Here is a 27,544-nt window from a genome sequence, read left to right on the forward strand (position 1 = left end):
ATCCATGTCTTTTTGGACCTTGCTTTGTGCACTGGTGCCCAGTCATGTTGAAAGAGGAAGATTGGGAGCATGGAACTGTCCAATATGGGAGCATTGAACTGTCCAAAATGTTTTGGTATCCTGGAGCATTCAAAGTTCCTTTCACTGGAATTAAGGGGCCAAGCCCAACTCCTGAAATCACGCTTGAAATCACTGAAGTCCTTAGAGCGGGCCATTCTTTCACAAATGTTTGTAGAAACAGTCTCCATGCCTAAGTGCTTGATTTTATACACCAGTGGCCGGGCCAAGTGATTAGGACACCTGATTCTGATCATTTGGATGGGTGGCCAAATACTTTTGGCAATATAGTGTATATATACATATATATAAAGCCCGGCCACCGGCCAAATTTTTGGGGACCCCTGCTGTAGATTATACACAAAAGGGGCTCTGCGCCAGAAAACCAATTAGAATTTAAAAAACTACCAATTCTGCCATTAACAGTGATCGACTATCCAGCCAAGATTATACTTTTTCCAAGTATTAGGAGGTGTGTATGTATATATTTGACTCTGTCAATTGAAAGAACTTTAAATTTGCCGTTTTTACATTTACTGCATATGTAGATTGTATAATCAACCCATCTCAGCCAAACAGGTCAGGGTAATTTGTTTTGATAGACCTCAGCAACAGCGCAAAGTGATGCCTTGACAAGGCATTGTCAGTACTTTGGTAAAAGAACAATACACTGCTGGCCTCTGGGTTAAAAGCAGTGTGACTGTGTTTTTAGTACTGCATGTTAGTTGTAAGTGAGCCTCGAAGATCCAGCAGGAGGCCAGACTGATCTGAAGATCCACAGATGAAATTTCTGCCATTACCGCACAATAGAGGACAATGTGTACATGGCCTAAATCTTCAGAAACTACTACGTCGAGTTAGTGCTATTCTCACATTTGCTGACAAAAACATTACACAAAATAAAAAATGTTGCATATTGAATCAGCCAAAATAAAAACAATAGAAAAATATATATATAAAACGACTAATCTAATTATTCATTCTAATGAGGAAATAATCACAACAAATATGTTTATTTCATAGCAAAACATGTATTCACTTGTACAGGTAGACATAGAATGATTAGTGACAGTAGAGAAAGGTTGGGGTGCATAGTAGAAGTTACAATGTTGGGGGTTCTTTTGTTAACCATATAATGATACAATGAACAAATTTAGGACAATCTTGGAGTAGGTCATAATCGTAATGTAAATTTAGAGCCTGATTTACTAAAGGTTTGCGTGTAATAAAACATGTGCAAACCTGATAGCGCACTGAATGTTGATCTACCAAGCTCGTGTGCGGAGGAATCATTCCCCTAAATGTACAAAATATAGAGCACCATCCAAATTGGCGTGTTTGTCCTTTCGTATATGCAGAATGTATGCTGATTATTAAAACGCCCACAATCCCGGAGGAAGGTGATGCAAATATAATTATCTGGCACTCGCAATGTGATTTATCAAGGCTAAGACTGCTCTGTGTCCGCTGTTTTGTATTTGAAAACGTGCAAAGTGGCACAGTTACGCACAAACGGCACATTAGATGCCCGGGAAAGGCGATGGACAAATAATCCTCCATCAAACATTTGTGTCAAAGGCAATGGACAAATAATCCTCCATCAAACATGTGTGTCAACATATTTGCACTATCATAAATAAAAAATAATTACATATCCCCGATTCAGAAATATAATTATATAGCTGCTGAATGCTGGTTAAAACTAATGTATTTGATCCGTTTTGGTGGTGTTGTTTTCAATATTGGGGAAACAGTATATTATAGTGAAATATCGCCTATAAAAACCACAGTAAATCTTGCAACAGGCATTGTCTTGGATCTGGATCACTCCAGATGCACCTTCACAACAACACAACACCTTCCAGAGTGCACCTTCAGTGCACTAAAAATAGGTTGTATTGTCTAGATTGTGCTTCAATATAGCCCATAATAGGTGGTATAAAGATTTGTGTGCTGCATGTCAACAACAAGAAGATAAACACTACAGGTTGGAGCATATGATTCCATAAATATGAAGGGAAATTAGTGTATCCATGGTAACAGCCTATATACACGCAAACACCTCATTTAAATAGGGCAGGCTGCATCGCTTTTGCACTTATACCAAGTTGCATGTACCACTAATAGTACACACAATTTTATAGTTTGCACATGCTATTCAGCTTGTCTTATTTGGATCTGTGTAGATCAGGCCCAAACTGTAGTAAAAGAAAAAAGCCAAATATTTAGCGTGTTTGCAGCCATGAAAAGTTAAGAATTTGGCTGAATTTGAATTTGCAATTCTCGCTATCTCAGGGTAAAGTGGTCTCACATGACTAACACATTCAAACAAGAGCACTAAAGCTAAATTATTGGAAACAAAGAAACGTAAAAGGAAAGATAGAAATAATCATGGAAGACAGACACTTTTGGTACAAGATACTGAATATGAAAAAGAAAGTATGCAGTAGTTGAGTATAAATTCATGAACTTTGTACACAGAATTACAGTTTGGCATTTCGACATGTATTTCACAACTGTCAAATTTCTTTCTCTGACACAGAAAGTGCTTTTTAAATGGAAAAAAAAGTGCTAAAGAAGACCTTCCTAGAGTAAAAATGAAAACGTATACAGTATATTTTCCACAGCATATAAAAAAATACATCCAAATGCAAAACCAATCCTGAGCAAATAATCTCTACAACCTGTCAAAAATCAGTGCGTTGTTCAGTAGACAATCTTCGGTGTTTAAAATATCCTAACATTACAGGACTGTAAACAAAATAAAAAAATAAGCTCAATTACTTAAAAGCATCAGAAAGAGTAAAAGACACAAACGTGTGGCCCGCTGACAACAACATCATGCTTATGGAAAATGACAAAAAACATCCCACAGTTGAACATACTGTATGCTGCTGGTATACTAATGTTTGGGTAATTGTGTTTTTGAAACACAGTATGTGCACAAATGTTGGCACTTTATGATATTACAAGGTTCAGGCTAGCATGCATCACATTTCTATGCATAAAAAACGATTTTCTCTGCAATGAAAGTCTGTGTGAATTGAAACAGGGAATATAAAATATTATGACTCACACCAGGAGGGACAGTTCTCATGTCAGTATTTTCACATAGACATCACAAAAGGTGCAAATGTTTCTGCATCCTGACCTCCAACAGTACTTTCTTTTCAGGATCTGCTTTTGTTTTTTGCTTTATTTTTTTGGCCTCTCAATCACTGTACTTCTACTTATCACCGTGTCTCGGGGCCGTGAGGATGTTTAGGTTTAGAAGACACAAGGACCTCGGAGGCAAAGGCCATCATGTGGGTAGCAGCTTCTCAGCCTCTTCTGGAGGGGTTCAGAAGAATGCAAACAAAAAAAGCTCAATACTTTATGGTATACAATTATGATTGTGACCTATAACTTGCATTACATAACAAAACGACTTGACATCTCATTAAAGTGAGAAGATCTCCTCACCTGATGGTGATAACATGTCGTCTCCCTCAGTCGTAACAAACAGGGGTTCAGATCCCAGAGCAGCGATGGAACTTCTCGGACGAATGCAGCGGTCACCTGAGAGGCTTCGGCGGAGTAGAGCCTTAAAAAAACAAATATCCATTTGTACATTTTCCACAGCTTATTCTGTTCAGTGTCATGGGGAAGTTGGAGCCTCCTAGCGTCACATGTCATGAAACAGACAATCATTCACACATGCAACTACACCAGGGGTGTCAAAGTCATTTTAGCTCAGGGGCCGCATGGAACGAAATCTGTGCACACGCGGGCCGGATGATCAAAACCATGGCATTAAAACTAAAAAATAAAGACAACTTCAGATTGTTTTTCTTTGTCTTACTTTGGCCAAAATAGAACAAACACGTTCTGAAAATATTACGATAAAAATATAGAAAAAAATACCGGCAGCGGTAAAGTTTAGATCCATGAAGGAAAGAAGAAAGTGAAATGAATGTTTATAACTGAATACATTTATATATGCATAAAAATGTATTTTCTTTTGTATATTTTTTTTAAAGGAATTAAGTAACGTTTATGACAACCTTTTTCCAAAACACAATATAAAATGTGAGATATAACAGGATAATGCATACATTTATCATTTATCACAGTGGTTACAAAAAAGTGGGACCCCCAAAATTTACTGTGAGACCCCATTTTTATGACTTGATGGGGTCCCTGGGACCCCATTTTGAAAATTCCTAGCACCAACACTGATGGAGTATTGGTGTGTGCAAAACAGCAGCAGGTGGCTGCCGGTTCTAATACTAATCAAATATCATCCTGGGGGCCATAGATCATTCTGGCCCATGGGCCTTGACTTTGACACCACTGAGCTACAAAGATACAAAGAATTGCTACTGCGACATCCAGTGGACACATTTAGAACAGCCATTTCTTTCATTCAAAAATTTCAAGTACATTTTTATACTTGGCAAACTCATCCAATGGGCCGGATAAAACCTGTTCGCGGGCCTGATCCGGCACTCGGGCCATCTGTTTGACACCCCTGAACTACACCAGACAACATATTCCACAGTTGTAAATGCATCGTAATTATATATTTCAATCTTCACTAGCGTGAACCGACTATCAGCGGTGTTAAACTCATGTATATTGATCGATCAATGCTGTGTTAACTTGTAGTAGTAATCCTTTTGTTCCGCTGTCAGAACAATTAAGTGATGGCTTGCCTTGCGTGTCATGGGGCTGGTGGGGGCAGAGGCACTGCTGTACAGACTGAGGCTTGAGTTAGACCTGCTGACAGTCAATCCTTTGGAGGCGCTGTTTGTTGGAGACAAGTATTTCTCCTTGATCTTCAGGTTGGTCCGACTTTTTACTGTTGGCAAAACAGCATTAGAATGAGTTACAATATGATCAAACTTAGCACATCTTAACATAGCAGCCTGGGAACAGATTGCATATGAGAGAAACTCAGTTGTATCCTCGAGGTGGCGGTAATGTCTGTAATTTTCTACATGATCTCTTCTGTAGTTTTCATGTTGTTTTAAAATCCTGATTTCTTCTAACCTGGTCTGCAGGCCATATCCCTTCTTTGCCCACATTTCACTCTTCAACACAATTGTATGGAAATGTGTGACGTTCTTCAGGTATGCTGGCAATAAACATACACTACAAATGTGTAACTATGGCCTTAGCCCTCATGTACCGTAATTTCTGGGCTATAAAGCGCACCTAAATATGAGTTGCATCCAGCTCTTAATTAGACACATTTTATTTCGTACATATATTGGCCGCATAAGTCTATAAGCAGCTGGCGTACACATTGAAATGTGAAATATTTACACAGGTGTTTGTGTTTATTCACAAATTTAACAAAAGACTGTGCCTGTTACATGGTATACTGTTGTATGGTATACCAGTACTAACAAAGTACCGCGGAACTAATGAATTAAAAAAGGTACTATATTGCCTTTAAAAAATACGGGTACTTTTTTTCCATGCGCATACCGGCATGCCCTGTTGACGTTGCTAAGCCAGCGCATGTGTTAAGTGAGTTAACAAACATACACAGTGCATACAAGCAGAAACAGATTGGAGACAGAAGAGGGAGAATGGCAGAATCGGCAATTCTAAAAATACATATTGGCAATCGTACTAATACCAAAATGTTAGTATCGGAACAAGACTACGATATACAGTAGCCTACCGGAGAGGTAATTGAGCACTCTATTCATCCTTTCGCTTTTTTCTTTCTTTTGATGGCCGGGTCGACCGCCTTTGGCTTTGGGGCTGCGTTGTGTGCATTTTCTCGCTTCTTTTCTATGACGAGGGTGAGTCCTGATCACACTACATGGCTGACTGAATGATTGTATGAGTGCATTTGATTTAATGTGAACAATTTCATTGGTCCACCGCGATCGATTTGGCAATTTCATTGATCTGATGGTCAAAGTGTGGGAAAAAAGTAGCAACTTATAGAACAGAAATTACGGTACATTTATTGTTTCCTTATTGATCATGATATTTTTTTATCTTCATAGATTGTTTTTATTGACACATTCTGTCAGTAAACTTTTAACTACAATCTGCCATTGTGTACTGTACTGACCTCTGCAGGGATCATTCTTCACCAAGAACTCATCTAGAGCAGTCCAACCTCCTCCCACTCTGACCATTAGTGTGCTTCGCAAGATCCGAACCATCCGCAGCTGTTGGGAATCTCCGAACTGCCGAAACAGAAATTAACTTTGGGTACATTGCAATAACAATGGTAACACATACACATCAGCACTATGGTATAAATAAACACCACCTGTAGAGAAGGTGACACAGATATCTACTAAGACGACTCACCCTGTATCTATTGGCACTGATCTGCTCCACTTGGAACCTCCGAGGGCAGTTACACTGAGATACCTGACGGCTCACCTACAGAACGCAATACCATGGGAAACATGCTTTTAAAGCCTTTCGTAAACAGCTCATTTATCCTTAAACAAACACCATTTGCACCTCTTCATTGATTTGATCCGCATCCAGAGTTTTCCTGTAGGGATCTCTGCTCGGGTGCAGCGCACTCACAAACTCGTAGTAGTCAATGAAGCCGTCACTATTGATGTCAAAGATGTTTGCCACCGCATTCATTTCTAAAGAGTTGGTGGGGAATTCTGTAATAGAGAGAAATGTTTCAAGTTAATTTGTATGTTCACGGCAAGTAGAAATGTGGTGAATTAATCGATTTTCATTGTGTGCAGGATGTACATGTAAAATATGTCTATGCAGAATTGTTCTGTTAAAAGGCCTAACAATTTCAATGCTTCTTACTACTTCTTTTCAGGCATGTTCAACTGTGCATACGTAACTATGAGATGGTCCTTGATATGTCGGAAACAAAAAAACCATACCTACTTAAAAATAGAGGAACGAAACAACAACATTTTTGTACCTATGGATACATTTATAGGTACAATATTGTTTTTTAAGAGGCCAGAAGTATACCCTAATACTACCAAAAAGGGTACAAGGTGATATAAAGTACAAATTCATACCATTTTCAACAGTACACTAAGGGTAAATGCTGCTTTAAAAATGTGTTTAAGTCATAAATAATACCTATCATTAGTAGTATTTTAAATAAGGCATACTAATAGTACTATTATTATAAAGGCATTAAGGCATTTACAGTCATTAGTAATGATAATATTAATTAGGATAGCATAGACTTTAATTCATCCCTCAATGGGGAAATTAAAAAAGGTACTATAATATAAACATATTAAAAGTAAGTGCAAAAGTCACGAAAGAGCCACCCCTAGTTCTCCCAAACGGGTTTAAACCAAAAAAACAAACAAGTGGGAAACATTAAAAAACACAAATTATGACATAAAAAGCACGGAGCTGCCACTTCAGTGGTGCCATTTTTACATACAGCAATAAAAGTAAAATGCAATGAATAACTAAAAATGAGTAATAAATAATACATGTATCTGTTATTAGCATATTTCATTATTGACATCTAATTTCTATTCTATTAATCATTTCAACATGATCTTGCTATATTGTCAATTTCATCCAAGATTTTACTTATTTTTGTGTATTGAGCTGTTTTTCCCTTTAATTATGGCTTCAAGCACATATTTATGTCATCCTGGCACTCTTAGCTATTTGAGAAGTTCCTGCTATGTGAAACAATTTAGGCTGTACAGGGTTAGGGTGTTATAACAATTGCACTGACATTTGTACATTATTATTTATAAGGTTATAATTACTGATTAGGTACACAAATGGACCTGGACTAAAGGGTACCTAAATGTCTCTTAAAAATGTAGACCCCCAGCGACAACCGTCGTACCCTTTTGGGTACACGCTGCACTACCTCTATATTTGAGAGTGTACCATACCAATGACGGAGAGTTTGATATGACAATGAATTTGATATTCCTTGCTTCAATGGCTTTCCTGCTATGTCTCATTTTATACCGATTCCATCCATCCATTTTCTACCGCTTATCCTTTTGGGGTCGCGGGGGGTGCTGGAGCCTATCTCAGCTGCAATCGGGCGGAAGGCGGGGTACACCCTGCACAAGTCGCCACCTCATCGCAGGGCCAACACAGATAGACAGACAACATTCACACTCACATTCACACACTGGGGTCAATTTAGTGTTGCCAATCAACCTATCCCCATTTTATACCGATTTACACATTAAATAGGAGATAATTATAAACTAATAGAATTCTACATATTTCTAATCTCTCAGGTGTTCCTCAGCATTTGTACTGGCCATATGTATAGTACAATATTATCAATGTAAAAGTAAAAATGAATGCATTAGTTTGATTGTTAAGTTTAGCCACACATTAACATTAATGTCAGCTTCATACAATGGAGGCAAGAGCCATGTGATCTTACTAGAAGCAAGAACATAGTCGATGAGCTCTTTCTGACTGATGCGTCCATCTTGATCCCTGTCAATGTTGCGGAACACGTCCAAGATCCGAGACTTCAAATGACTGATCCACTGAATGTAGCGTTTTCGCCAAACATTGAAGTCAAAGTTGGCAAATTCTTCCATCTGTTCACAAAAACAAAAACATTATAACATCATGTCGGGCTTAATTTTGGACAAAATGTACTTGCATACAAGTTGGACTTTTCTAACAATCGCTTTCATGTGAACAATGTTACAAAACACAATAACCTCTTTGAGTGATTGCTGGTGTTGTTCCAAATATTTTTGTCTCGCCAGAGCCAGGAGCCAAAGTTTCTGCCACTGACTGACCAGGTGACTGAGCAGCGGTGTCTGTGGGTCAAGGTGCTCCAGGGGGATTGGTGCCGCTGGCTGCAGCTTCATTATGCTCCTTCTCTCTGGGTGGGGGAAAAAGCAACTCTCTTAAATAACTATTACACATGATCTGTATAGATGGTTACACTAAAGTGACAGTGTTTTTACTTATGAAAGGCCGTTTGCTGGGAGAAATATGCTGTTTAGAAACATTTTTATGTTTGCAGGACTTTGTTGCATTTTCAACATCTGGGAACTTTATATTCAACTCCTTCATGAATTCCTGCACACAAAAAAATTATATTAGCTGAACTGTGATTGTCTCCACACGACCACCTGGAGCATTTACACATGACAGAAAAAATAAAACAACATACGGCGTGTTGCTCAATCAGTTCTTGGTTCTGTTCTGTGTTTTCAGGCAAAGGCTCTTCATCTCTGATGTTGACAGCTTCTTGTGCTGAGGAGATCCACTCCAACAGCCTCTGGACTTCCTCTCGCTCCGCCTCCAGTGATGCTAAACTGGTCTGGATCTTTAGGTCCTGCTGCTGGGCCCATGTCAGAACCTGTCTCAAAATACACAAGGATGGTATCATTACAAATACCTGATAGAAATGTATTTACTTAACACAAATTGAAAAAACCCTTATTGTTCTGCTCCATTTTCCCCTCATGCTGTCAAAAAAATCCTAACCTCCTCATAGCGGGTTTTGGCAACACCCATCCAAGACTTAAGGGTAATAACAGAGTCTGGGTGACAGGATGAGAGAATCTCATCACCTAGACGCTGGATGTTCTCCAACTCCACTGCCCGAGCCTGCAAAGTAACCATTGACTCCTGTGGAAAGCAAACAAAAGCTCTGGTCAGCATTTTATTTAATCACTTTTTTTCAGTGTTTGTATTTGCTTAAACAACAATGCGGCCTTATGGCCCCAAACAACAGTGTGAGTGGGGTCAAGCAGGAGCCTCCCTGAATGACTTCCCTTGTTAATGAACAACTACCAACCCTCTTTTGTAGGCCTGACTCTACCTCACCTTTGACCTACTCAGATATGCCTTAGAGATGTGATGTTCGTGAACAATTGAAGTCTTTTGAATGGCTCTTGTAAGTAAATCAAATGTTAAATCTACATTTTAAACCAAAATGTTAATTTTAAATATAAATGTCGAATCTAAATGTCTCGCCAAGTGAATATTTACAGAATATGCACATATTGCACCAATCCGACGCCTACATCACTGCTTATCAGTGCACGGAGACCCTTACATCCCTGTAGAAGCGAAACATGACAGATGATTAATGACAAATAAATTCCAATAAGGTTGCATATTGTTAAACATTTTTGCTCCAAAACGTGTGAGTGTACATGGTGTATTGCATATTTGAAACAATGCGATTAAACTTACTTCCGCTTCAGACAATGAAGGGAATTGAGGTTAATAGCACTTCTTATACGGTATGTCTCTCTTTATTCTCACGCCGAGGTACTGTGCATGAACACATTTTTGTATGTGTCCATCATTATGTCCCTGTGCTGTTCCTTTATGATTGTGTCACATATAGGGTTGGGTACCGAATCCGATACGTTTTTGGCACCGACCGAATCCTTCCGGGCGCCGATTTACATAAAATCTAAAGGCGGCATTTTACGTTATTTGGGTAGCAAATTACATCACGCATGGTTGCCGACTCAGCCAACTCTTTACACTTCGGCAGACTGAGAGCAAACTCAGCCAAACTACTTTCAGGTAAAGTTGCAATTTCCAATGCCAACACAGCAATTGACTCAAAAAACGCTCAAAGGTAAGTGAAGTAAGGCTCCACTTTTCCAAAGAATGCACTAGCTTGATGCTAATACACATTGACTTTGCTATTGACATGCTACTGATTAGCATTAGCGATTTTTCGAGTCGATTTCAACGCCTCCAAATTTGTTATTGAAAACTACAACAAAGATGCACTTTGTTCTCAAACAGATGGTGCGTAATAAGTACAATACTTACAGCATTAACCATTTTTAGGATGCAACAAAAGGCTAGACAGCAAAGACTGAACTGACGAGCCAACATGCCATAAACTTTACACTACTGCCATGTAATGTCCTGGACTTGCATTTGTAATTGAGACTCAGAGATGTAATAATAAAACAAGATATAACAACTGGACAGCAGTTATCATATTCAGCTCATTTTTAAATGTTGCAATAAAAAATTAGATTTTATTATCAAAAAACAAACGTACTAAAAATTGGTGCCATTGCGTACTGGTACCAATAATTGGTACAGTATGAGTTCACATGTTAACGGTACCAATCCCTAGTCACATATGAACATTAATTTGCTACAAACAACACAATTACAGTCATGTTCCGTTGCTTACTGCAGCTGACACGCTTGGTTTATATCTGTTCTTTAGAATATGTCTTAATTGTGAGCTAAATGGTAAAAACAAGATCATAGTGAATGTGAAGTTATCATTTGGTCAAAAGTTTGAATCCGGCGCATGCTGATATGGTCCTTTTACGTGTTACTTTTCGTGTACACAAACTGCATTCTTTAGAACAGTCCTAAAGCGAGCGTGTCGGCTGCAGGAAGCAACTTAACATGATCGTGATGTTTCCAATGACACAATCTTGTAACAAAGCAGCACAATGATGAAGGACACATACAAATATGTATTTATGCGCGCTGCCTTGGTGTAAGAGATAAGAGAGACATGTACAGTAAGAAGCACCATTGTCCTTAATTCAATGTCGGATCAGTAATTGAAGCACTCAGCTGTTCGATCGTCTTTGTCACAATGCAACACAACATGCACACTGCTAAAATTTTCAATAATTTGCAACTTTATTGGCAATCATTTGTCATTAATTATCTGCCATGCTTCACGTCTCCCGCAGTCAGTCAGGATGTAGGCGTGTCCGTGCACTGAGAGGCAGGTGTCGGATTGGTGTAATATTTGCAACAATCATATCAGAATAAGAATTAGAATCAGATTTATTGGCCAGGTATGGTTAGCGCACAAGGAATTTGACTTGGGTAACTATTTTCTCTTTGTTCAATGCAAGATACAAAGAAAATCGCAACTATGAGAGCGCACAGTACCGTGGCGGCCATTCGCAGTGCTATATTTAACATTTAGATTTACATTTAAAATTTAAATTTAATGTTGAGATTTAACATTTAGGTTCAACATTTATATCTAATATTTGGATTTATATTTAACATTGATATTTAAATTCAACATTTAGGTTTAACATTTATATTTAATATTTGGATTTAGAAATAACCTTTAGAGTCACCATTTAATTTAAACTTAAATGTGATGAAAATGAGCTAAATGAGATGTAAATTATCAAAATATATCTGCTAGAAAAGTATGAATGCATTTTTACATTCGGCTCCGCATACAAGCATACACACAGCAGGTAGGGTAGTACAATTATGTATTTACACGTAATGTTTGTCTAGTTTTATACAAACACGCACACACTGTTCTTATTGTGTGTTTTTTCTGTTTGTTAAAATGCTGTACTGCTACAAAGTTTTTTAGGTGAGGAGTAATTAAAAATTGTGGTGTCGCTGTCAAAGCATGGATCCATAGCATAACCTCATGGAATGTTTACAATGAAAACACAAAGAAATAAAATTATATTACAATTTTCTGAATAATTCCCACCAATATTTGCATAAAATAAAATTAAAAAGATTATAAACGGCTCTTTGAAAGGAATGGCTCCATTTAGATTCAGCTCCCATAAATTACATCTGTAATATGCCCATCATTCAATTGTAAGCCAAAGAAAATACATTCTCACCTAGTTTACAGGAGTACAAAGATCTATTGATGTATTAATAAGACACAGTTAACAGTAGTAGTAATAATGGAATGCATAGGAACGATGATACATTACCTCATGTTGTTTGCGGAAGGTAAGCAGACCCTTTTCCTCATCTGGTATGACCCCATATTTTAATGTCCTCTCTGCCTCAGTAAGGTGCTCCATGAATGTGTGGACAAGGCCATCAAATTTCTCAGCCTCATGAGAACAAAAATTAAGATAAGATACAAGTTAGTAGCCAAATACAATCAACTTTTTTTTTTAAATTAAGACATAGTTGCTGATCCATAGATTGAATCCAATTCGGGTATAGTTAAGGATGATGTTGAGATCAATAATGTATTTAGGAATCTTTAAGTGTCCCTTCACTCATCCTCTCTTTTTTTAACTCCTGAACTTGATAATTTTTTTGCCAATTTGAACATCCTCTCGGTTGATCAGTCCGCTGCGGTAGAGTTTGAGAGACCAATTACTGCTGCAGAATTAAATGTTGCAACAATATCACTACAAAAAGAAAAATCCCCAGGACCAGTTGGATATCCTCCCGTATTAAAAAAAAAAATGTAGGCATAAGCTAGCCCCTCTATTATTGGACATCTACAATTAATCGTTTGAATCTCGCAGCCTCCAACAAATGCTTAACCAAGCTTCAATTTCTTTCTGCTTGAAAAAAGGCAAGGACCCTTTGTCGTGCACTTTGTATCGTCCTATTAGCCTGTTAAATGTGAACTTTAAATGATTATCCAAACTGCTAGCTTTATGTCTGAATACTATTCTCCTTCTATTAATAATGCGGATTAAACCGGGTTCATTCAAAGTACCGTAATTTCCGGACTATAAGCCGCACCTGACTATAAGCCGCACCAGCTAAATTTAGGGGAAAATACAGATTGCTCCATATATAAGCCGCAGGGTTTTGATGTGTAATTACCGTAGTATATAGGGGTTCCTGCTACCACGGAGGGGATTGTCGGGACAGAGATGACTGTTTGGGAACGCAAAGCGTCCCATTTATTAACAATAAATCTTTCAATCATTCAATCAAACTTTCACATCTTTGACATGGCGAACAGCATTCTTGCAGAGTACAAATAATACAACGGTGCAAAGTAATACAAAGTGCTCGCCTGTACGTTATCAAAATAACCAGCCTAACGAAAAGTATATGAAAAGTCAGTCTTTAATCATTGTGTCATCATCTTCCTCCTGCGTACTAAAACCACCGAAATCCTCTTCATCTGTGTCGGAGAAGAACAGGCCGTAAATAAGCCGCACCCTTGTATAAGCCACAGGGACCAGAACGAGGGGAAAAAGTAGCGGCTTATAGTCCGGAAATTACGGTAGGTGTAATAGTGTGATGTTGTTGCGATATATTATGAACCAGACAGGGTGTTATAATATTTAATTTTGAAGTATCGCTTTTATTTTTGAAGAACCGGAAGTGTCTTTGCCGTTTTTTCGTTTGTTTACTTCCTCTTGCTTCGGACTTTTGAGCTGGAAGGTAACAGTTCTTCACTGCTCCGTGTTTCTTCACTTTCTGTTGTAAATATTATTCCTAAACATTCTTAAATACTTGAAAAGTTAACACAATAATGCTGTGGGTACAAGTGACGTGTTGTTTTAACCCTTGTGTGGTGTTCGGGTCTGTGGGACCCGTTTTCGATTTTTATTAAAAGAAAAATGATACTATTAATTAATTTTTCGAACTGAGACTCACTGGATTTAGCTCATTTTCTGTGAAGAACATATATCAGAATACATATTTAATGAACACACACCATACACCCCCCCTACACATTTATATTACATATAAGATGTCCGGGGTCCACAGTTTTATTTCATGGATTAAGCTCCAATATTCATCTCCTGAGGCCTCGGTCAAGACAAATAATATTAAATCCAAACATTTTCGCCTTTACCATTCCACACGGCAGGGCTGCCCCCTGAGCCCATTGCTTTTTGCTCTTGCCATTGAGTCTTTGTCAATAGCGCTTCGCACCAATCCACTTATTAAGGGCATATGTAGACACAATGTGCAGTCTCTTTCTATGAAGATGACCTCCTTCAATGTTTCTCGGACATCTCCGTCTCGGTCCCGGCTGCCTTAAATAATCTTCAAGCTTTGGGCCATTTGTCTGGTTACAAATTGAATTTGGATAAAAGTGAAATATTTCCTATTAATTCTGCTGCTAAGAAATATCCATCCATCCAATTTCTACCGCGTGTCCTTCTCTGGGTTGCAGGAGTGCTGCAACCCAAAAAATTTGCAATAAATAATACATATTGCGCGCATACGATTGTACGCATACGATACCACGCATAAACAAACAATAAATATTTAACTACCTGCTCAAGTGCAATTTCCAGTCTGTCCTGCTTGCTGACTGATAGCTTGCAAACCACCTCCCAGCGGCTCTCCAGTTCATCCATCTGCTCCTGCAGCCAGTGTGCATCAGCTGTGCTGCTCCTGGTCAAATCCCTGACTGAGCGCTTAAGGGTCTTGATGCACCCGGCTCGCTTCCCCAACTCCTTTTGGAATACCTAAAGAGAGAGGAAAGGAAAACTTATGGAACTGTGACACACCATTGGTTGGCGTCGCAAATGTCACAGTGAACCCTGGGAGATCAACCCAAAACATCTGGTCTTACTCTTATAGCTAGAGATGGACATTACGTTGTTTTCCAAACATGGGAAGAAAGAAAGTGAGTGTGAAGAACAGTGCTGAGAAGAAGTTGATGATATTCATGTATTGAAAAAAAAAAAATCACAAACATGACTGAATGAGTAGCCAACTTGGCGAAGTTGCAAGCGTATTACTGCTAGTTTGCATCATGTTAAAGCAAAAGGCAGATGTTAAAATTATATTTAAATGGCAGACATTTATCCTTGAAAATACGGAAAAGCTGCTGAAAGGAGATACCATGGAAGTCCATGGTGTTAATTATATATATATATATATATATATATATATATATATATATATATATATATATATATATATATATATATATATATATATATATATATATATATATATATATATATATATATATATATATACATACACATACATATATATATATATATATATATATATATATATATATATATATATATATATATATATATATATATATATATATATATATATATATAGTATATGTACATATACGTACATACATACATATATATATATATATATATATATATATATATATATATATATATATATATATATATATATATATATATATATATATATATATATATATATATATATATATATATATTTATATATATGGTGGAGAAAATCCTCAGTGCTGAGCTCTGTAGAACTTGCACCTGGCTCGCTGACAACAAGCTATCCATACACTTGGGTAAAACAGAATCCATCCTGTTTGGGTCCCACATCAAACTTAAGAAAGTCAATGACTTCACCATAAAAGTAGGTGACAATGTTATCACCAGGAAAGATGAGGTCACCTACCTAGGTTCCATTCTAGAGGCTAACCTTTCCTGTGATAAAATGGCAACCAAGGTAATCAAAAAGGTTAACCAACGAACGAGATTTCTCTACAGAATTTCCTCTCTGGTCAACAAAAGCACCTTGAGGATTCTGGCGGGAACTCTCGTTCAACCCTTTTTCGATTACGCATGCACGTCCTGGTACCCCAGCACCTCCAAAACCCTCAAATCTAAACTCCAAACATCTCAGAACAAGCTAGTCAGGTTACTTCTAGACCTCCACCCCATATCCCACCTCACTCCTACCCATTTCTGTAAAGTGGGCTGGCTCAAGGTGGAGGACAGAGTTAAACAACTTGCACTGAGCCTAGTCTATAAAATCCGCTACACCTCCCTGATACCGAAGTACATGCCAAACTACTTCCTTAACGTAAATGACCGCCATAACCACAACACCAGGGGGAGCTCCACTAACCACGTTAAACCCAGATTCCGAACTAACAAAGGTCTTAACTCATTCTATTTCTATGCCACATCAATGTGGAATGCGCTCCTAACAGGTATAAAAGAAAGGGCATCTCTATCCTCCTTCAAAACCGCAATGAAAGTTCACCTCCAGGCAGCTACAACCCTAAACTAACACCCTCCCCGGATTGCTAATAATCAAATGTAAACAATCAAATGAAATGCAGATACTTTTTCTTATGCCTTCTGATCCCTCTCTCTCTCTCTCTCTCTCTCTCTCTCTCTCTCTCTCTCTCTCTCTCTCTCTCTCTCTCTCTCTCTCTCTCTCTCTCTCTCTCTCTCTATGTCCACTACTTGATGTCCATAACCCCCCCCCCCCCCTTCCACACCCCTGATGGTAAATAATGTAAATAATTCAATGTGATTATCTTGTGCGATGACTGTATTATGATGATAGTATATATGATAGTATATATCTGTATCATGAATCAATTTAAGTGGACCCCGACTTAAACAAGTTGAAAAACTTATTCGGGTGATACCATTTAGTGGTCAATTGTACGGAATATGTACTTCACTGTGCAACCTACTAATAAAAGTCTCAATCAATCAATCAATCAATCAATCAATATATATATATATATATATATATATATATATATATATATATATATATATATATATATATATATATATATATATATATATATATATATATATATATATATATTAGTTTGTAGTCCACTCTATTGTATCAATTCTATTGGTTTTCTCTTTAAAAGGCATGTTACATTGGTTGTATTTTGGGGGTTCCAAACACTGACTGAATATATTGAATTAATTTCAATTGGCGGCATTGATTTGAGATGCAAGTGTTTTGAGTTAAGAGCTCTGTCACACAACCAATTAAGTTTGTAAGTTGAGGTACTACTGTAGTACATTCTCTGAAAAACTATATTAGTAGGTGACCCCTGCATTGTGAGAATTTGGCTTGCAGATAGTTTGGACAAATTTGGGGTGGAAAGTAAAATTAGTGAATGAACAGTTGAACACTTTCGAAAAAAGGCCAAATTATAGTGTATTTGTGTACAATGTAAAACAAAAAAACTGTGGTAACAATGTACAAATCCTGATTACAAACAACACCTTGTGTGTGTCTATCAGATTGTTGACTGTGTCTTTGTCTCCACTGACAGGGACATCCTCAGCCAAGTGGGGCTCAGCTCTATACAACCAGTCATTTAGTGCCTGTAGAGCATCAGTGAATCTCCCCGAGAACAGCAAGGCTTCCTCCAGTTTATGTTGTCTGCGGGATAAAAAATAGAATTACATAAACTTGGTAGACATGTATGTGATTCTTCCGACATTAACAGAACACCATACCTCTCCATAGACTTTCCACTGACAGTGTCCCATGTGTCTTTGAGTTCAGACAGAAGGTTTTTCAGGTGCTGTCTGTCATGGCTGCTTTGAGCGCTCTCATGAAGGTTGCGTCCACTTTTCAGCGCAGCCTCATACATGGGTCTCTTGGATCTCAGGAGTTTCTGGAACTCCTAAAAACAAATCTGGTGATAACCCAACACGAACAAATATAAAGCTGTGATGCCGGATGTACCTTCTGCTCGATTAGCTGCTGTTTAATCTCCTCATGTGATGGCGCAATCTCTTTGTGTGTGTCCAAGGTCGCTTCTACCTCTGTCAACCACTCCACCAGGAGATGCCAGAGTTTATTAAACTGAAACATTAGAATAATATCATAAATTCTTAGTTAAGGTGCATATAAGTGAGGGTGGAAAATCATTGTCACCTGTTTGACATTCTTTTTGACCTCATCCAGCATCTTGCCTCTGTCTGAAATACATTGCTGTAGTTTTTTGTACCGATCCTGGATGGTCATGATGAGGTTATGGATAACATCGCAGTCTTCTTTCCTACTAAGTTCTGCAAGTCTGCTGCCTGCATTCTCAACCGTGGTTTTCTTCTCACCATAACCATTTACTTCACCAGACAGTGTCTGTACAGATTACACAGTCATAGAGATTACATCCCAAACAGGGGTCATTGAGTTCTGGTATTTGCACAACATAACATACTCTGTGATCCTGAAGTTGGTTACAAACTGTTTCCAGAACAAAGCTGGGAGTCGGTAGGACCCTGGTAGACTCCTCACACTGTGTCATCTTAGTGAGAAGGTCCTTGACGTTCCTGTGGAATTCCTTGGCCAGAATCAAGCCTTTTGTAAGCTTTGCCTATAAGAACAGCAATATACACATATTTGATGGAATGCTGTATTGAATGGCTAAAACGGTGAAACTGAAAATCAACCTTTCGCTCCTGAACTTTGTTGTACACAGAAGTCCATCTTTGTTCCAGGATTGACAGGCTGTGCTCTGTACTTGATCCCCGCACAACATTACTGTCTTCAAGCATTCTGCAGATGGCAATTTTCATATCTGTGTACATTTGACACTTTGACTCCATCTCATTGCACAACTCCTGTTCAGGAAGAGGAAGACATTGAAATGTAGGGCAAGAAGAGGTTTAATTAGTACCAAATACAAACACGCAAGAGTTTGTCTTACTTACAACATGAGCATTAAGTCTCTCAGTGGCAGACTCCGGCATACCCCACACGGTTATGGACGACGACAATCGGATATCTGTGTTGTCCAGCCACTGCAGGAGGTCCTGAATCTCCAATGTAATATCTTGCACCTGTTAAGTGCAAACTGGCTCAGCTGCAACGTATGGTAACCACGAGGCGGCACAAAGGTCACAAGGTTACTTTTTTTCTCTCGAATAAGCAAGTATTTAGACCAGCACAGACGCTAGGTTCAATTCACAGCTGATAGTGGTACCTAGAACTCGAACACCAAATAATGTGTTTTGCACTTCTAAGAATGGGAAGAAAGTGCTGTCTGATTGGTGACTGCTTGCCAGTATTCTGCGTTTTGATTTACCGGAGCCAAGTACAATGTACAGTATCGTCACAAAATGACTTTTTATCTACAGATATTTTTAATTCCTAATATCACCTAAAGATAAACTCTAAACATATTCGGGCCAAATAGAAAATATCAACACACAACAAAAATATTACTGCATTTGTGGCATATCAACATATGTCTTTGGGAAGGACTTTCCTGTTCCCATCATGCCTCACCGCGCATACCAATGAGGTAGTTGTTATTGTTTAGTGCTTAGGTCTTTGTGAGTGTATTTAAAGTGCTAAATTGCCTACATTAAGTAATAGTCCATCCATCCATTTTCTACCGCTTGTCCCGTTCGGGGTCGCGGCGGTGCTGTAGCCTATCTCAGCTGCATTTGGGCGGAAGACTGGGTAGACCCTGGACAAGTCGCCACCTCATCACAGGGCCAACACAGATAGACAGACAACATTCACACTCACATTCACACACTAGGGCCAATTTAGTGTTGCCAATAGTCCCTCTGTTTTTATGAACCCTTTTTGATGTTGTGCCTTTGATGTTACGGTGTTGTGTCATAACCCTCCTGTAATTTCCCTTTCACTGTAAAGCTCCTGGTGGGTCATTGTTTCCTAATACTAATGCAATAAAGAGCATTCCCTTACAAAGCAAGCAGAAATGCCTCTGACCAGTCTCTTGATGGCTAAAGTTCGCCAGAAAATTCTGTCCACAAAAGTCTGTCCACAAAAGTCTGTATAAGCCATACAGCAAATGTTGATTGGGTTGCAAATACCCTCAAATCTTTGTTGCCTTTTTTAATTTGTGTTGTTTTTTTTCTATTCCACTCAAGCCTGCATTTGAAAGGATGCATATTTTGAGTAATATAAATACATGGAGAACATATTGTTCAATAATTTAGTTTTAAAAGCAAAATAACAAAATGAATTAGATATATGGGCCTATATATTTTTTTACATAATAGTTCCTGCTTTACCCAATACAACAAACAGTAGTATGTTTTAAAGATCTCTATTCTGTTTAACCTAAATCAGTATAATTACTAATATTATGAAGAGATGAAATACTGTATGTTCAATGACACATTTAAAAAGGAAGCTGGCATTACAGCTCTACTACTGCAAGTTAGTATGTACTCTGCGATTGTGATAGACACTTGTAGATTTCAACTAACCGTATGCTTACACTTTTTTTTTTACAGCAGTGGGTTTTTGCCTTTAAAAAAATACTGTAAGCCTTACAGTATTTTTTTAAAGGCAAAAACCCACTGCTGTAAAAAAAAAAATTAAATCACGTTCCAGACCAAAAGCTTAGCAAATAACTGTAGCTGGCGAGCTGCCGCAAATGTGTAGCACAGTTACCAGAAGAGTCAAACGGCAAAGAGTTTGATTGGTGAGCGATCAGACAAACTGACATCAATTGACTCAGACTGTGGAAAGCAGTTGTCAATAGCATCCATTGATATTTACCGACTAGTTTTGATTCTTACGGTACAACGGGGTAATGTGCATCTCTTTTCAGTTTATTAAGGGAAACACTTGTTTCTAAATACTTCAATGGCTATATTGATCAATTTGTCTATCTGTGTTGGCCCTGCGATGAGGTGGTGACTTGTCCAGGGTGTACCCCGCCTTCCGCCTGAGTGCAGCTGAGATAGGCTCCAGAACCCACTTCGATCCCCGAAAGGAACAAGCGTAAAAAAATGGATGGATGGATAGATGGATATATGCCATTTTACACAGACAGGTCAACGTGCCTTGTATTGAAATGTCACGAAAATAAGGAGGGATTTTTCTTTTACCTGACTGAGTCTGTTTTCTAATTCCAGCTGACAACGTTCCGTCTCACAGAGAACAAACTCCCAGCTTTCATTGAGTTGCTCCAGTCGAGACTGTGAAGCATGCACACAGTCTCCAGACCCAACCTCCAGCAACTCCTTCCCTGCCTGGTTCAGGGACTTCACAGTGCGAACATGAGAAAGGACATCATTTCGCAAAACCTGTAAAAAAAAATCATAGGCAGTGATTGTTACTTATATCCTTTTGATTAAAGCCACTTAACTGGGAAAATAAGTAATTCACTTCATGTTTTAGGGAACATACCTTATGTTTGGCCAGCTCTATTTCACAAGCCTGCAGGTCAATGCTAATTGGCTGCTTGCCCTGCAGTTGTTCAGCAGTACCGGCAAGCCATGATTGCACCTCATCCAGTGCGTTCTGGAACTGACCCAGTCCGAGTAACGCACTTTCTAATTGATGCTGCAAGCAGAAATTAATTATATAAAGCTGTCTGATAAGAGACTACTATTTGTGGCAGAAATTAAACAACAAGGGAAAACAGTGCATTATCAAGTATGACAGTTATAATAACTTTCGTATTGGGCAAACATGACGAGAATTATTTATTGACTATATTATATTTGTGGGCATAAGCTCACCTGTCTGTTGACAGTCTCAGACTCTAGACTGTCCCAACGCAATCGAAAGTCGCACAGTGGTGAGACTGAGTATGGACGTTCTGAGCCAGGAGACAGTCGACACACAAAGCGATGGTTTTGGCTTTCTATTTCAATCTTCTTCTGGTAAAGCTCTCGTTTAAATTCCTGAAGACAATACATGCATTTATGAGAGAACTGATTATGAGCGTCAGTTGAAATAGCAAACAGAAAAGAACATTCTCAACAGAATTTATAGAATAACATCGGTATGTTACCTTAAGATCCCTAAGCTGCTCTTTGACTGATTCCAGGTCAGTTCCAACCATGAACTCTTCAGTTGATCTCAGCTCTGCAGATTTCAGCCACTCAAACAGTCCCTAATTCATAATGTTTTTTAATTAGAAATGTGAAAAACCAATTTCTACTGATTGGTGTGCACAAACACCAACACTAAATTGCACAATGGACATGATATCAAAGCTCATATTTAGATACACACCTGCATAGTGTCTTGATAATGTATGGCCATCTGCAATGACACCTCCAGCTTCTTGTGACAGTCATTCCACAGTTTGCTCAAAATGTTCCACACACAATAAAGCTAAAGAAAAAATGTGAAATACATTGTTCTCATTCTAACATCAACAATTATATATTTCAATGTATTACTTACTTCATCCAGACTCTTTGTAACATCAGGTTTGTCTGTGTCCCCGCATGCTGACATCAGGTCCATTCCAAGAACACCAAGAGTGTCTAGATCTCCTTGTAAAGTGTCAATATCCTCTCTGACAGACTATTAGGTGAATGATAGAACGAAGATGTCTATTTTAAAACCTATCATTTTTTATAATGCGGGGCTATGTAATTCCCAGACCAACCTGCATGGTCTCCAGGCTCTGGCGAATTGTTTCCGTATCCGTCTGACTTGTATTGAGATCCAAAACTGCCTGCTGAGCTTCATTAAGAGCTGATGTGACATTGGCAATATCATTCCAAAACTTCATGGAAAGATCCAGCAGTTTCAGCAGCCACTTTTCCTTCTCTTGAACCTCACTGTGTGTCTCAGACAACAGCTGGGAAAAGTTGGTCACTTGCTCCTGGATTACTGGTATTGCAAGGATGAAGAAGAAAGAGAAGCACTATTACTGAATGATGAATTTACATAACAGTGCATGAATGTAATAGATATTAGGGCGTTATTATCTGTAAAAAGGTTACATTAAAAAAAAACTATTGACACCTGTGCCAATGGACGTGTCCCCAGTTGCCTGTGTGTTAGCCAGCAAGTCATCCGTCTGTGTCTTGACATTGCTGAGGCTGAGTTCCAACTTGGAGAGTTCGGCCAATGTGTGCTTGTTGTCTTGCAGCTGCTCTTGAATCCTTGCTGTCAAACCTTGAAGTGATGTCGGAGTTTGGATTCGACTGCGCAGGCGGTCAAGCCTTTCTCTGAGGAGAATCATTCTCTCGTTCAGCTGCACAAACAGGAACAAGCTGTATTGTTTAGTCCAATAGACAAACTATATTTGTTTTTCTTTCCATTTTTTATAAATTTGTAATTGTTTGAAAGGCCATTGTCTAGCCTATCCTAGCTAACGTCAGGCAAAAGGCAGAGTATACCCTGGATTAGTTCCCGGCCAATGACAGGGCACATAATTTACATAGTGAGTCAAGTGAGTCAACCACAAAAGTGACTGAACCCACTGTATATTAATTTTGAAATTGATTTTTTTTTTCATTGTGACAGGTGACACGTTCAAGTAACAGGTTGATGTAACAGGTTCTCTCAATCACAGAGCACATATAGACAGATAACCACTATATTCTCAGGGCAATGAATCGATCGCAAATGGACTGTCCTCAGAGTCCGAGACTAGAGCTGTCTTATCTAGTCTTTTAGAATGAATTGATGAATCATGCTTGAATGAGAGGCGAAAAGTCTTCTAAGACACCATGAACAGTCCAGTTGCAATCGAGTCAATGCCCTGAGAATACAAAGACTTGAATGAATGAGGATGATCTAGGGACAATACATTGAGCTGATCAAATAACTATACTAGAGGTAATAAGTCCCACCTGAGTGAATCTGGGTAAGGACTCTTCGAGAATACTGGCAGTCTCCCTGACATGGTTTCTGATTTCTTGGTGTCGCTCCTCAGCATCCGTAGCCAGATGACAAAATTCCTCTCCTTGAATTGGATTAAGCTCTGACAGGCGTTTTGCCAAGGAGCATAGGCGTGAGATCAAGGGTCTATGCTCTGCTATAGACTCCCTCAGACCCTAAGCATGGGGTGAACAACGATTTAAGGTGACTCAATTGAGTTTAACCACTCGATGTTGAAAGAAACAAAATTAGTTGTAAAAAAAACTCCTATAATGCATAGATGCAGCAGGTTTCTTTTACCTGCAAAAGGTCTTGTTTTTCGCGGAATGCTTCATAGCTAATCGTGCTGAAGGAGAGTTGCTCGACGAGGCTTTTTGTTTCTTCTAGCCAGGGTGACACCTCAGCATGGCCCTCTGAAAACTGGGCAAGTAGTGACTGAGCATGCTCAAGTTGTAGAACCACATGGGAATTAGTGGCTGAAGTGGTGAAGCATTGCTCCTGTAAGGCATCTAATGGTGTCTGCATGGAGAGAGGAAATAACATGTATAATAGAATATTTGCCGTTTAACTCAAAGTATTACTTATATAGACCAGTAATAAAGAGAATACCTGCAGATTGGGTGCCTCGCCTTCATCACTATATGTTTGCAAGATTTCAGAAATCTTAACCATCTTCTCAATGTTAAACCTGTGTTGGAGGATCTCCACAGCCAAAATCTATTCAAGAGACAAACTTTAATTCAGTGTTCCAACCCAAAAACAAATAGCATTTTGCTGTTCACAGACCTTCTGCTCATTGAGTTGATCCGATATGAGCTGTGGATCCAGATGAACAGTTTTCAGCTTTTCAAGTCTTAGTGCTGTGTCTTTGAACCAAGTCACCTCCTTTACCACAGCCTGTTCCAGCTATTAGATATAAAGAGGTATAGCATTAATAACAAATTACATATTTACTGACTGAAAAATGTGAAACATATCTCTATTGTAAAAGTTACTCAATGATAAAGTGAGTCCTTTAAATAGGGGTACGGTAGAAACAGAAGAGTTGGGCTAACTGCTAGTAAAATTAAAAAAGTAATCATATTTTTAAAGTCAGTCTGACGGTCAGAAACTGAAAAAAACTATTGATCAGTGAATTGGGAAAACTTCCTGTGCTTTGTCTAAAAGAAGAAATTATTTAGTGTTACGTTCAGCTGTTAGTTTGACTGTTTTAAGTCATTGTCTTCATACTTGCTTAAACTCATCTTGCTTGATTGACTAGTATTGCCAATTTAGAAACATTGTCGCTATATTGAGCAAGTATGTGTACCCATGCTGTGATTTTTTTTTTTAAAAGCAACCAGCGACTTTTTTGTAGTATTACAGACTTTAGAAGACTCTGACGTGAAAGCACATATCATTCTTAATCATGTAATTTGTTTCTGGGTAGTCACTATTCTACTATCCCTTCTGACACTGTCTTGATCCTTTTATAAGTCTTCTGTGTGATGGGCAATTCTTTATCGAAACACTAGAGGCAGTGTTTTCTGGAGAGTCATCTTAGTGAGCAACCACAACTCCTGTTAGCTTCCTTTGGCGAGAGAACAATATTTATTTTATTTTATTTTGTTTATTTTTTTTAACAATAATTGTTACAGACAGACAGTAACTGTGCAAAATAAATAATGTAATTAAGCAATTTTTAGAAGAGTCAATTGCTACTTTCCTTACAGATGAGTTGTCAACGGTGGTGTTAGCCTAACCACTCATATGAGCTAGCAAGGGAGAGTTAGTGTTTTGGCAGCAACTAGCTACCAGCTCACCAGGTTAATCTTCTAAACACGTTCGGTAATGTAATTGAAGTTATTTTTTAAAGTTTAATGGACTAAATTCCATTGAATATGATTAGAAAATAATAGCTAGCTAAAGATGCAAAATAAGCCCTGCAACCACAGCAGGTCAAACCATTTGAAACCAACATTTCAACACTTATCTTACCCTCTGTCTTTCAGCGACACACAGCACTGCATCTCCGGCATGTGTCTGAGCCACAGCTGAACCCAGGAGCTCCCTCTCAATGCGGCCTAGCCACAGGTGAAGGTCCTCCTGACTGGATGTACAGCGGCTGGATGCCTCCAGGGCTTGTTCCAACCTTTGAAGTACATCCAGGCTGCTCAGATTTAGTACAGAGCATCGGATACGGAGGCCATCTAACTTCCCTTGCACCTGGTGACCCTCGTCCTCTGAAATCATGGCCACATATCTCAGGTAAGAACTTTTTTTTTAATTTGAAGTCTGTGTTTTACATTAGTGCTGTGGTTCTTTCTACCTGAGATCACTTCCATGAGATCATAGCCTGCGTTCTGAAGTTTTCCGAGATCAGCAGTTTTGACTTGAATCTCATCAGCGACAGCCTGAAAAGAATTGTGGCATGTCATATGATACACAGTTCTTAAAAAAAAAAATAAAGAAACCAAGCGGACATATGCAAAAGTCGTTGGATAAATGTCCAACCTTTGCCCTCTCTGTGGCTTCTGAGAGATGCAGCATCACTCGCTCTGCGTTACGTAGTTCAGCGAGGACCTGCTCCACAGATATAAGCCACAGCTGCAGATTGTCTGCACCTTCCTGGAAGTGCTGGGCTCTGGGTAAAATGCACTCCAGACTGACCCTCCTACGAGGAATAAATTTCACATCATCAGTAAATAAAAATTGTGCTACCAAATAGAAATGTAGCACTGACTATAAAAGTGACCTTTGCTCTGCCACTTGGTGTAAGGACTCCCACTTGTGTTTGAGAGCAGAGAGCTTGACCTTTGCCTGCTCCCCCTCCTCCCCTGGGTGGGCCTCCACGAGCCGAGGACCCTCGGACAACATAGTATCCATACTTTTCCATCTGTCTTTCAGGAGGCGTTGCAGAAGCTAAAAGGCATAATGTGTAGTCAATAAGTGGAATGATTTGTGATGTGTCCCATTATATATTTATTAAGGGCTGTCAAACAATTAAATTATTTAATCATGATTAAATACATTTTATCTATAGTTAACTCATAATTAATTGTGATAAATCACAAATTTAAAAAAATGTTTGCTTAAATAAGTGTACTTTATTAAAATGTACACCCAAACTGTATCTTTGTTTGGTTTATGCAAATGTTTGTTTATTAAACATTATGCTTTTTTTAAAGGCTCAACACAAAATAGACACAAAAAGAAAAGGAAAAATCCTCTCTCTTGTTCCCATTATGAAATTGAACGAATTAACGCATGTGATTAATCACAAAAAAATATTGCAATGGTCATGTGCAAACAACGATTAATTATGCAATTTATTTTTAAGCACACATGTTCCTTTATCCTTTATCATGATGGTTATCTTGAATGGCGGCATGGCATACTGTGTGCAAAGAAGAATGAGGAAACACCAACAGGTGACTAATCTAACTTTAAAAATGCACCTCAACAGGAAATAAGATAAAGCCAAGGTAATTTGCATATA

At 38.5% G+C, this 27,544-nt stretch overlaps 1 protein-coding gene across 1 annotated transcript in view; it reads right to left on the minus strand.

Moving 5' to 3' along the window:
* Window positions 1–1,054: 1,054 nt before the first annotated feature.
* Window positions 1,055–27,544, minus strand: part of LOC133659663 (plectin-like) — a 269,882-nt gene continuing 243,392 nt past the window's right edge. The window contains exons 38-73 of the mRNA XM_062062246.1: window positions 26,801–26,967; window positions 26,560–26,719; window positions 26,375–26,459; window positions 26,044–26,288; window positions 24,853–24,972; window positions 24,676–24,783; window positions 24,367–24,585; window positions 24,039–24,242; window positions 23,206–23,437; window positions 22,844–23,070; window positions 22,636–22,758; window positions 22,462–22,563; window positions 22,238–22,339; window positions 21,963–22,127; window positions 21,628–21,783; window positions 21,327–21,524; window positions 19,167–19,295; window positions 18,906–19,076; window positions 18,674–18,829; window positions 18,388–18,594; window positions 18,196–18,315; window positions 17,964–18,133; window positions 17,727–17,886; window positions 14,997–15,191; window positions 12,723–12,848; window positions 9,502–9,645; window positions 9,185–9,373; window positions 8,976–9,090; window positions 8,724–8,890; window positions 8,435–8,597; window positions 6,535–6,689; window positions 6,376–6,450; window positions 6,131–6,248; window positions 4,752–4,897; window positions 3,520–3,640; window positions 1,055–3,387 (exon numbers count right to left, since the gene is read on the minus strand). Of these exons, the coding sequence (XP_061918230.1) occupies window positions 3,359–3,387; window positions 3,520–3,640; window positions 4,752–4,897; window positions 6,131–6,248; window positions 6,376–6,450; window positions 6,535–6,689; window positions 8,435–8,597; window positions 8,724–8,890; window positions 8,976–9,090; window positions 9,185–9,373; window positions 9,502–9,645; window positions 12,723–12,848; window positions 14,997–15,191; window positions 17,727–17,886; window positions 17,964–18,133; window positions 18,196–18,315; window positions 18,388–18,594; window positions 18,674–18,829; window positions 18,906–19,076; window positions 19,167–19,295; window positions 21,327–21,524; window positions 21,628–21,783; window positions 21,963–22,127; window positions 22,238–22,339; window positions 22,462–22,563; window positions 22,636–22,758; window positions 22,844–23,070; window positions 23,206–23,437; window positions 24,039–24,242; window positions 24,367–24,585; window positions 24,676–24,783; window positions 24,853–24,972; window positions 26,044–26,288; window positions 26,375–26,459; window positions 26,560–26,719; window positions 26,801–26,967 (5,469 nt within the window). The 3' untranslated portion in view covers window positions 1,055–3,358. The remainder of the gene's footprint in view (window positions 3,388–3,519; window positions 3,641–4,751; window positions 4,898–6,130; window positions 6,249–6,375; window positions 6,451–6,534; window positions 6,690–8,434; window positions 8,598–8,723; window positions 8,891–8,975; window positions 9,091–9,184; window positions 9,374–9,501; window positions 9,646–12,722; window positions 12,849–14,996; window positions 15,192–17,726; window positions 17,887–17,963; window positions 18,134–18,195; window positions 18,316–18,387; window positions 18,595–18,673; window positions 18,830–18,905; window positions 19,077–19,166; window positions 19,296–21,326; window positions 21,525–21,627; window positions 21,784–21,962; window positions 22,128–22,237; window positions 22,340–22,461; window positions 22,564–22,635; window positions 22,759–22,843; window positions 23,071–23,205; window positions 23,438–24,038; window positions 24,243–24,366; window positions 24,586–24,675; window positions 24,784–24,852; window positions 24,973–26,043; window positions 26,289–26,374; window positions 26,460–26,559; window positions 26,720–26,800; window positions 26,968–27,544) is intronic.

The sequence above is a fragment of the Entelurus aequoreus genome, linkage group LG11, assembly GCF_033978785.1.
Source record: "Entelurus aequoreus isolate RoL-2023_Sb linkage group LG11, RoL_Eaeq_v1.1, whole genome shotgun sequence".
NCBI lineage: Eukaryota > Metazoa > Chordata > Actinopteri > Syngnathiformes > Syngnathidae > Entelurus > Entelurus aequoreus.